Source organism: Parasteatoda tepidariorum, chromosome 8, assembly GCF_982258835.1.
Source record: "Parasteatoda tepidariorum strain Cologne lab strain chromosome 8, Ptep-v5.0, whole genome shotgun sequence".
In the NCBI taxonomy this organism is placed as follows: Eukaryota; Metazoa; Arthropoda; class Arachnida; order Araneae; family Theridiidae; genus Parasteatoda; species Parasteatoda tepidariorum.
The window spans coordinates 20,561,021-20,573,077 of NC_141762.1; the positions used below are offsets into that span (position 1 = coordinate 20,561,021).

Consider the following 12,057-nt stretch of genomic DNA (forward strand, 5'->3'; position numbering starts at 1 on the left):
AACTGTAAATTTGTGAAAATAGGTCCATTGTCTTTCAAACATTACTTTGCACTATTTAATTATTCATATGGAAATAATATTCAGGTTTAAACTATCTTATTCTGGTGATACCAATGAAACATAATTTTAATTAGGCTACATAATTTTGATTTATGCTTTGAATTTTAATTAGGCTATTCTTAATTAATTTTTTCTTTTTGTTTTTATTTATTTTAAAGTTAAATTTATAAAAACTAAACTTTCTATAAAAATTTAAAAATTTTGCAGCAATAAATTTACTTTTTTTCAAGATTCATAAAGATTAATATTTATGCCCATATAATAAATATATCAAATAATTTATTTACAAAAGGAATTGGAAGAAGAAAAAAATTTAAAAGTAACAAGTAAAACATGCATACATTGTAGTTGTTACTATCAAATGTATATTATAGCAAAACACACATAATATACATAAAGTAAAACATGCATATTATGCTATATGTTGTTTTGCTTGTTATCACTGTGATTATACCCCAATGATTCGTTGCCTCCTTGATTTAGAAATAGTTCAAAATGTTATATCAAATGAAGAAATTATTTATCAAGTAATACCTGGGTGTGTGAGGGGCAAATATATAAACAGATTAGTTATAAATATTGTCACATGGTGAAAGGATAAAAATATGAAAATAAAATTTTAAAAATTATGAAGATAATTCAGAATTCTCCATAGGAATAAAAAAAGGCAGGATTCTTTCTCAACGAAAAGGGCACACTTAACACGATAAAATTTTATCAAAAGGTGTAACATTTTGCAATATATAGCTAAATTTGATCATCAACAATTTTTAACTACCCTCTGATTTTATTTTATGTGTATATTTCAAAAAGTAATTCTCATTCATTATCAAAATAAGAGAATAATTTAAATTTTATAAAAAATAATTAAAGGCATGCTAAAAGTCAATCTCGGCGCATAAATTATTTTTTAAAATAAAGTAAATTTAAAAAAGTTATTAATTAATAAATAACTTGAAAGATTTTTTCTATAATTTCAACTGGAAATAACACAAAAATGAACTATAATAAAATTAATGCCCTTTTAAAAACACAGACTATTTTTAAAAAGTTTAGCTAAAATTATAAATAGAGCAGATAAATGTATAATTTTACTAATAATAGATAGGGAAAAAATAGGCAATGAATTAACTTTAAAAATATGTACTTATATATTTAATAAAATATCTTCAAAGGAACAACATATACTTCAAAAAAGCAAACAAATAATTGAAATTGTTTCATGAATTATTTTACCATTTAATTTAATTTCACTGTCAATTTTTCCTTGGGCAACATACTCTACAAGCAACTCAACTTTTGACTGTATCTGAGGTTTTACTTTGCAAGCAACATTATACAATAGGTTGCCTACAGCTTTAGGAATTCCATTCGAAGAGTATTTTTTTGCCTGAAAAAATAAAAACAAATATGCGAAAAAAGTACAGCAATAAAAATAAAGTTTCAAAATATATTAATTTGCAAAACCAGATACAATAAATCTACTAGAAGAAAATAAAATTAGGTACAATGGGGTACAATTAAATTGACAATATATTTTAATATTGAGGAGTTTTACAATTTAAATACATAAAGACAGACTATCTCTAATGGATGCAGATTCGAACCCTACAAATTGAATTTAGTCAAAACAATCAGTCAATTTGTTCTCTTAATTCCAACTACATTGATGTAATTTGGGAAGTGATAAACAAATTTCAGTTCCACAATGAATATCGTCGAGAAAAGGACAATGGTTATGCCTTACTTCTCTTTACGCTCGAGTAGGGCATGAGGCTACGAACAAGGCATGTCACCCCTTCCAGTCCAGCACTGCCTTCGTGGCACTCCCGAGCTCGGTTATTCGCAAGCATTTCTTTCTTTTAAGATTATTTGAAGTCAGGTTAGTTTTAGTTGTCCTCTTTTTATCTTTCCATCTGGGGTCAACATCATAGCTATTCCTGTTGAGTCTGATAGCCTCATTCTGAGTGTTTGTGTTTTTAACTTAAATATTTTAAGTTAAAAATAAATTTTTAAGATTTCTCGAGGTTGTTTTAAATGCATAAAGTTGATTTTCCTGTTGTTTTGTCGATTTCCAAACGCTGCTGCCATAAAGTAGGACTGCTCTTACTGTTGAGTTGAAAATTTGCATTTCCAACTTTCTTTGGATGTGTTCTGATCTCCATATTTTATTGTTTTCAACATGAATCGTGCTTTTTTAATTGTTATAGTGATATCTTTATTTGTCCAATAGTTGATCAATATGTTGGGCCCAAAATAAGCAAAATGTTTTACTTCCTCAATTTCCTTTTCATTTTTGAATAAGTTTTCGATTTTATTGCTGTTTATTTTTATCAATCTTGGGTTAATTTATTTGCAATCCAATTCGTTTCGCATTTATCCCTAAATTATTTACCTTTAACTTCATAATTCGCTGAAAAAGTATTATGATAATTATATAGCACAAAGTCATCAGCATAGTCAAGATCTTTAAAATGACTATTGTATCTAAATTTATCTTATTCCTGTACTACATCCTTTTAAGGTCTGTGCCATGATCCTGTCAATGGCGATGTTGAAAAATAATCTAGATAATACACAACCATGCCTGACTCCTGTTTTGATGTCAAACTTTTCAGTAGTGTTCCTGTTCCATCCTCTTTAATTATTAGAAATATCTAGAAGTCAGTCAATATTTCATAACACCTAAAAAATAACTTTACGGAAGATATTTCTATTAATCTGCAATATTGCTTACCATTAATGTTTTATCTTCACTTTAAAAACAGTAATTGTATGATAAATACTTATTTTTTTCAGGTGATAATTTTTTTGTATAAATCAATAATTTTTATACATTTTTTGCAAGAAAAAATTTTTGATTGCTACTAAGTTAAAATGGAGGAAATAGAATGCTAAGAACACAAATGTGTAGAAAAAAGTTTATTATAAAATATTATTTCTCAATTTAATTGCTTAAAAAACACTAACATGCAGTACAGTGAAATTTGTAAAGCTATTCAACGTATATTAATTTTGCTCCCCGCCGAAAGAAAAAAATTGGATGCTTGTGAGAGCCACGAGTTTTAGTACACAGTGACTTTTTAAAGTTAGAGAAAATAAGAGTTCTGGTACACAAATGTGAACAAAAAAACTTCATATTCAAATATTATTTCTCTATTTAATAGTTTTGAAAAAGAACTAGGATTCCTGCAAGAGCCATGATTTGTAGAATAAAACAACTATGTATACTATGAACAGATTCAATAGTGAAAACTATAAACACAGTTAGTATTTTAAAAAGTTATCATTTGTATCAAAGATTAAGATAAACAATTTGCTAATGATTTTCAGAAACCAGTATAACTTTATGTACAAGCCATGCAATTTTCGGAACACCATTACTTCAATTACATCCAAAAATCAGAATTCAATATTTTAGGCCATTATTCAGTCTAAAATATTATTATTCACATTTATTAATTTTCTTATAAATTTCTATATTTGTTTGGAAGATTGCAAATGGAAACTACATTTTAAGCAATACTACATTCAGTGTTTCAAATAAAAAATAAAGATCAAATTTTAAAAAAGGCCAAGGAATTACTAATCTGACAATAATAAAAAAATAGCACTTTTTTGCACACAAATTATTTACTATTTTGCTCAATAAAATTTTAATTTAATGTGCTGTTACAAAAATGTATGTTTAAAATTCCAAGTTTATTAGATTACTTTAGAAAAATTTATAAAACAATATTTTGCAATTAAGGATCATAAAGAGGTTTTGTTGCATCAAAAGAGAAAAAGGATTAGTTTATTTAAAGACTGATGCAATACAAATTATAGCATTAAAAAATGAGTAAACATACTGTATTTTAAATAAAATTTAAACTAAACATAACTAGAGCTTTAAACTTTGCCTTTGCACCATATCATTTATATGTGAATTAAATGAGAATAATGTGACCAACTCTTAACAGCATCTCTTAGAAAAATTTAGTGGAGTTGCTCTGGCTGCTTACATACATCACTATCTAAATAATGCATATCAAACTCATGAAAACAAAAGCTGCAGCTAAAGTAAAAACTTAACACAGAGACACAAATCATCCATGATCAATCACCTGGCATTAAATCAAACCATGTGCTACAGTAACAAGCCCTAACAATATAACATAGCTTTATCATTTTTTACTTTTGTGGATGCATTTCAAAGTTGGTATCATATCTTTCAAGTAGGAAGCAAATAGTTACTACATTTATGCGTGCTTTGTAAAGAAAAAAACAAATCAACAATACTGTTTAAAATTAATTTTAAAAAAATAGTTATCTTTAATAAATTTAAAAATAAACAAATTTTAAAATATAATAAATCTGTGCTTATTTTATTTTAAGATTAATGGTTATTTACTAATCATTCAACATTGTACGAAATAATGATGCAATGGTTGTTTACCAATTCTATTATAGTAACTAATTCCTTTAACAGCTTTTCATTTTTAGCTGTTTCTTTAGCTTTCTGTTCACTAAGTCCAATCGACATTAAAGTTTCTAGAAACATTTTGATAGATTCCCCCACTATCAACTGTCTGTCAAACTTTTTGGTGAACTGTGTGTCCGTGGCGAACCCAATCCGGCGACCAGATGTAATGTTTGTTTTTCCTCCGATACGTAATTGATGCCAACAAAATCTACAAAATTAACCAGCATGCTTTGGGACGGTTTTCACTGCATTACAAAAAATCGCAAATGCATAACTATTTCGCCAATAACGGTTTATTTGCTTACAGAGAGAATGGTGCGGAGAAACTAAAAATATTTTGTTCAAGTGTTACCTGCGTCATTTATGAATTTTATTATTGGTGAAGGTCTAGGAGGAATCCCTGAGGATGATCCAAAGACAATTTTGATCCTCTGCAGAGGAGATGGCACCCCCGTTTCGGGGGCTTGACGGTAGGCGCGCAGTCGATCACCTTAAAGTAGAATAAACAAGGACCAATACCACACACCCTCGGTCCATGGTAGGCTGATCAGAGGGGTTACCCACCAGCACACTGACCACAGCCAGTGATGCACATCAATTTAATAAAAGTGTTACTGTCATCTGTAATACGTAATCTAAAGTTCAGTTTTTAATGTGACTATTTAAAAAAATGTGTTAGATTTGCACAATGGGCTATTGGTGACAGTCTGGGAATTATCCCCGAGGATGATTCGAAGACATGCCATCCCAATTTTGATCATCAGCAGAGGGGATGACTGCCCTACTGTGGTAGCCCAACGACTGCGCCAGAAGTAGAACACTTTACGGTAGCACAGTTTAACGAGAACTCATAACACGCACCATCAGTCTCAAGAGCAGGTTTATCAAAGTGGTCACCCACCCGCAGCCAGTAACACTACTGTTCTATTGGGAACCAAGTCTTTACAATCAGTCCACTGGGGGACTTGTCCAAATTCACTCAATTGTATTTCTAATACATAGCTATCCTACTCCTTGTTTGATGCATGTTTAAGAAATTGTGTTTGGTGTTCATGTTTATTCATATGTTCAACTTTATATGGTACAGTCACCAGCATGAAAAAAAGAAAATTTAACTTGTTTTTAACAGTTATGTAAAATGTAACTATTTTGATTTATTTTTTCCCCTAAAAGGATGTTTACAATTGTGACTGCACAAAAAAAATTTTTAATTATAAGAATTCGCAGAACTATAACAATTACATTAGGTCAGTTTTTCTTAACTTAGGGATATATCCATATCCTAATTTGTGGTAGAATAATTGCCAAGACTTGGCAACTTCCAGAAACTAAAAAGAAGATTACAATAAAGGACCAACTCGAAAGGTACAACTAGTAGCCACCCCAGGGCAAACATCTACATGTTTTTTCTTCTTAAAGATTTCCAAGTTTAAAATCTATTTGCATGACAGATCAGAATGCAGAGATCCCCCACCCCCAAACTTGGAGTTTGCTCCATAATTATCTGAGGCTACTATTTGAAAATAGACAAATAAGTTTAAATCTTAAGATATTCCAACTTTCTTTTTTAGTTGTCCATCCTCAAACTTTTGTGTCGAACTACAATGTTTTGAAAACAAATTTTCAATTTTGATACTAAATATTTTCCTAAGCTAACACTACTATTTCTTTTCCCCGAAATAAAAATTTGTATGAAACTGAGTTATTTTCTTTTTATTCATGGTGCATAAGTTGAGAGTATATTTTAAGAACAAAAATTCAACCAGATTCAATAAGAATGTTCCCTAAGTTTAAGACTACTGTTTACTTTTCAAAAGTTGAAAGAATTTAGTGAAAGCTTAGATAGACCCGCTAAGATGATAAATCTTCCAAAATGTATTTTTTGTGAATGGGCTTAGTACACAATATTAGAAAGTTAACAAAGGCAACAAGTATTTGCAGTCAACTTTTCACACAAGAGAATTTTATTTTTTAACTTATATTACTTTGAAACTTTAAATTAAACTTGGAATAAATTCTTATGCATCTAAACGAATTCCCCAATTTGAGGCAAACTACAATAGCTTTTGCATTACAGAAAGGTCTTTTTCGAAAGTTTTTAACAGCACTATAATGTGTAGTTTTTTTTTAAATTTATTTATTAAACAGAAAACAGTTCTCTTGAAATTAGCTTTAACAAACACTTTTACACACAATTCTACTGTTGATTTTAATATTAGCAATCAGGGGTAGCAGCAAAGTTTTTTAAAATTTTAGGAACTTTTTTCAAAAATTTTTAGGTAAATTTTAGGGGTAATATATGATTTTGTTAGGATAAAAATAGATCACACGGTAGTTTATTACATAGCAGAAGATTATTACAATTCATCCACACATATCATAAATAATTGCAAGCCATAAAATAAAGCTCTGAAATTTATTAAGTCAAGAATGAAATCTCTAAAGTGTAAAAATGAAATTTCAACTTTACATATTACCTATCAGAAATTAAGTGCATAATTCAGGAACAGGCAAAAGTGAGAATAAATCAAGAGAAAAAATAAATTAACACCAACTTGGATTTTTATTTAATTTTTACCTTCTTAATCAAAACTTTATTATTACCCTTTACCTTACTTTATTAAGAAAAACTATTGTGTGATATTATTAGATTTCAAATCAGCAATTTATACTAGAAGTTAGAGAAAAACAAATTAATCATGATCATTTTTCTAAAATATTCTTGATATGATTTGTGAGATTCTTTTACTGCCCTCAATAGTGTTGTGGTGATCTTCAACACTCCTCCATAATTTCGAATGGTATCTTTTATTAGTCTAAAAGACATAATAGTATTCTCATGGTGACTCACATTAAGCATTGCTTTATTCATAGAAAAACCTCTCTCAGGATCAGAATTCCCATGTGGCAAAATTAAAACAGTTTTAATTAATGTAGTTAAATTCTTATATTTCAGATTATTGCTTTTTATTTATATTTAGCCTATAACTCTAATTTTTTAGGAACACCAACAAAATTTTATCAGATTTTTAGGGTTTGCACATACTTTTAGGAATTTTAGGGGGAATGCGACCCCTGAGCAATACTTTAAAGAGAAATTAAGCCCACCTTTTGTACAAAGTTTGTGATAATTTGAAAAAACTTGTGATAATTTTTGAATAGCCAAAATTAACTTGCAAATAGAAATTATAATGCACTTAGACAAACAAATTTGTCAGTATATTAGTTTTAAATGAAAGCCCACTTTATCGTAATGTTCAGTTACCGAATAAAATTTTTTTAACACAAATTTATAATTTACAAACGTTACTGATAAAGAGGAGCGTGGCACACACATACATTTTTATTATAAGTTTTATTTTAAATTCTAAATTTAAAAATAAGTTAGCTGTAGTATTAAATTGCATGTAAATTTAGTTCTTTCATCAAGTTAAAACTGAACATTTCTAACAGAATTAAGGTAGAAAATTAAAATAAAATACCTTAACGTACTTGTTTCACTTATAGCTTTAATTTTCAAATACCATCCAAAACATTATAAAATATTTTAACTATCCTACACCATCTCCAAAAATTAAAAATTGTTGCATATTTGAAACTATTTTTTAAAAAAAAAGACTGATGACATTGTATACTAAACACTTTCCAAATAAAATCAAAATTCTTATGCCTAGAGACAAAAATATTCTTTGAATAGTCTCAATTGTGGAGCTATCGTAAAGTTATAGATACTAAGAAATTACCCGTTTTAAATTAGAATTAAAATTTAATTAAACCAACATCTAGTATTAGTCATTAAAATACTGATCTAAACATCAATGAGTATTTCAACAAAAAAAAAATTTTGTTTTTAGTTTTAAATTAACACAATTCAGTTCAGCTAATTTTCAACAATCAAATTAAGACAATTTCAAATTCAGAAAAAATAACTCATTTCAACTAAACTTATAGGTTGAAATCTACTTCTAGCAGTAAATTATATACAACATTATAAATTGCACTTATGGTTTATTTGAATACGAAAACGGAATAATAACAAAGCTAAAAATAAATGTAGAAAAAGGTTTGTTTACCTACTTTTTAAGTGAGTTCTTGAATTGCGGAAACAAAACATTAACGCTTAAAAATAAGCTATTAAATAAACACTAGTAGCTAATGAATAAATATACAACTTTTCAAATCGTTATAGCATCTTTATTCAGTTAACATAAAATAGAAAATGGAATGAACACTTTGAAAACATGACACGTGAGTATTTTGACAATATGTTGATGAATTTCATATTCTTTACTTTCAAAATTGCAAAATGTCAATACGGCCGATAAAAAGATCAATATTAGGGGCACAATTTAAAAAAGCAAATCACAGACAACACTGAAAAAGATGCAATACTGTACAGCAAAAGTTTCGTTATATTCAGCTATCTGAACTTCCAAACTTAGTCAAAGAAAAATTAGAAGAATATAAAAAAATGCTCAATTTTCAAAATTTAAAAACTTTGAAGCTGAACAAGAACTTTAAAAATTATTTGGAGCTCGTATACTTAGTAACAGCCTTAGTACCTTCAGATACAGCATGCTTCGCCAATTCACCAGGTAGCAATAAGCGTACAGCAGTCTGGATTTCTCGGCTTGTAATAGTAGAACGTTTATTATATTGGGCCAGGCGAGAAGACTCTGCAGCAATACGTTCGAAAATATCATTTACAAAGCTATTCATAATAGACATAGCCTTACTAGAAATACCAGTATCTGGATGCACCTGTTTTAAAACTTTGTAGATGTAAATGCTGAAACTTTCCTTCCTACGCTTCCTCTTTTTGCGTTTATCACCGGTACGAACAGCCTTTTGTGCCTTGCCGGCTTTTTTTACAGCTTTTCCACTTGGTACGGGAGGCATAATTGCATTAACAAAACGACTCTAATAATTCAAATCGAGAATGGTCAAATTCCGCTTTTTGAAACTTACACTTTCTACGTGAAAGATAATAACACGTAAATAGCGGACTTCTGAGAAAGCTTCAGAATTTTGAAACTCCAATTAGAATCAACCACAGTTTCGACGCCCAATCAGATTTTAATGACGTCATGATTACTGCCTTGTTTATTAAAGTTTTTGTTTCTGTTTCTGACATCAGAACTTACGAAATTTAAAAAAGGCTGAATTGCTATAGAATTGTACGAAGTATCAAATTCAATAGTTTTGAATATTTATTTTTTAAAATCAAGCTGGAGTTTTTGCGTTTATTACCTTATTTTTTCCCCCAATTTTTCTGTTTTTTTTTTTTTTTTTTTAAATTATAAATCTTCATATATATATAGATCTTCATTTCAGCTATAGAATTGTACGAAGTATTAAATTCAATAGTTTTGAATATTTATTTTTTGAAATCAAGCTGGAGTTTTTGACGTTAAAACCAATAAATGCGTTTATTACCTTATTTTCCCCCCAAATTTTTCTGTTTTTTTATTTTTAATCATAAATCTTCATTTATATTTTATTATAAATCATTATAACGATTTCCGAAGAATAAAGATTGCCGGGATATTTATGTTAAAGTATGTAAAGCATAACCTTAATCATAATAAGGTTATGTAAAATAAGGTTATTATTTTAACCCAATTTAGCTCTTCTTAAAAAAAAAAAATAAATTCGTAAGCTATTGAAGAACGCAAATAGAGACTGGTAAAATAAACAAATAAATTTTTTAAGTAAACAAAATATCTATAAGCATAAATTACCTTAAATCAGCTTTGATTGTTCTGATTATTCGTTTCGTAGTCATTTGCTTATGAAAAAAGAAAAAAAAGAAGCAGAAGGAGCATATCTGCTTGCACCAAGGAGCAAAAACAATTTAAGGGATTTTAAGATGTCCCCCCCCCCTTTTTTTTTGTTGCAAATACGTACATACTACCCAGGTTAAATGGAAAATCCATCTTGAGAAATTTTTCTAAAATATACATAAGCAATAACTGATGAATATGAATTTAGAATAATTTTTTTTTATATTCTTCCTAATAGAATAAAAATAAATCTCTTTATTTTTGGTTTTTAAGTTTTGTTTTCTTTTAATTAGTTAGTTTTATAATACCTTTTATTCTGCATACTTCATTTATTTTTAAAAAAAATTTACAATTTTCTTTTAATTTGGAAGTAATTATCTAATTTTCTGTATTTAACAAACGCCTAGTTAGTAATAATTCTTATATCGACAATAAATTAAAATTGTAACGTATTCATACGAAGGACATGTTGTTATACGGTTAGAAAGCTTTATTTTTGATGTTTTAATATTTTTAAAATAAGACAGAAAAGGTGACTAAATATCTTCGCTTTTAATTCATTTTCAGAAAATTTGAAGATGTATAACCCGATTTCGAGGAATAAAAATAAATTTAAAAAAGGCAATTTTTAAACCTGTGTGTGTACTTTTAAAAAATGCTGCATCCATTTCCCAAATTTTAAATAATTACTAAGAAATCATTCTTTTTATAAATCTACATACTTTTATTAAAAGTGGAATACTTTATTCATTAGCAACGAAATAATCCTACCAGTCCAGCGCTTTTGCAAACGATTTTCTAACTTTAAAGTATATGTGTGGAAGAAATAAAATTCTATATATTTGCAATGGAATTAATAACTTATTCTTTTTCAAATTTGATGCACCAAATTCTCAAATGTTATTCACTATTAGTATAGTAAAGTAGTAAAACGCATTCTATTCAAATGTGTTAGAAATCCTAAAGATGCATTTACAATAAATTAGAAAAAAAAAGGGAGATATCGTTTAAAAAATTAGTTACGGATTCTAAGAATAATATACATAGTTAGTCTGACAAATTTTCTCCAGAAATTTTAGCCTCGAATCCAACCAGAAAATGTATAATAAATTCTAAGTATGGTGTAAATTCCGTGTACAGTTTCAACACTTTGAAAGAAAAGAAGAAAAAAAATTTTTTTTGTTAATGGCTGGAACTTGGTTCTATTTCCCATTGGCCTCAGAAATGCCAGAATTGCTACTCTCTTATCGTTACCCAGTGAGCATCGATCCTATGGCTAAGCCTATGGCGGTGGAGTAGAGTCGCTCACGTCATACAACCACAAACCCGTTTATAGGGTGGGTTACATTCACACAATCATACAGAAGAAAGGACACAGAAATAGAAAGAAACATCCATGCCCTGAGCGGGATTTGAACCCGCAACCATCGGCTCCACAGTCAGGCACGCTAACCACTCGGCCACCTGGTCGGCAAAAAAATTATTAATACCATTACCTTTGACAAAACACCTTTTAAACGTTTTTCAATGTATTGAAAAAATATATAATTAGAAAATTTTATACATTTTGATATACTAAATTAATAAACTATTAACTATAATTTATAAACTGATCAGAGTTTCGGAATTTTATTTTATTGAAGCGATTATTGATCTCGAACTGATGAAATACTTTAAAAAAAAATCATTAACCACTCATCATTAACATTCATTAAGATATCCACTTGCTTAATAGTATTAATAATGATT

The 12,057-nt window shown here is 28.4% G+C and overlaps 2 protein-coding genes across 2 annotated transcripts in view; both read right to left on the minus strand.

The window, feature by feature from the left end:
• Nucleotides 1-4,683, minus strand: part of GlnRS (Glutaminyl-tRNA synthetase) — a 31,361-nt gene extending 26,678 nt beyond the window's left edge. The window contains exons 1-2 of the mRNA XM_016057633.5: nucleotides 4,499-4,683; nucleotides 1,297-1,450 (exon numbers count right to left, since the gene is read on the minus strand). Of these exons, the coding sequence (XP_015913119.5) occupies nucleotides 1,297-1,450; nucleotides 4,499-4,603 (259 nt within the window). The 5' untranslated portion in view covers nucleotides 4,604-4,683. The remainder of the gene's footprint in view (nucleotides 1-1,296; nucleotides 1,451-4,498) is intronic.
• Nucleotides 4,684-8,697: 4,014 nt separating this feature from the next.
• Nucleotides 8,698-9,531, minus strand: LOC107443687 (histone H2B). Its single transcript, XM_016057634.4, has one exon. The coding sequence runs from the start codon at nucleotides 9,422-9,424 to the stop codon at nucleotides 9,050-9,052; it is 375 nt and encodes a 124-aa protein (XP_015913120.1). The 5' UTR covers nucleotides 9,425-9,531; the 3' UTR covers nucleotides 8,698-9,049.
• Between the last annotated feature and the right edge of the window lie 2,526 nt (nucleotides 9,532-12,057).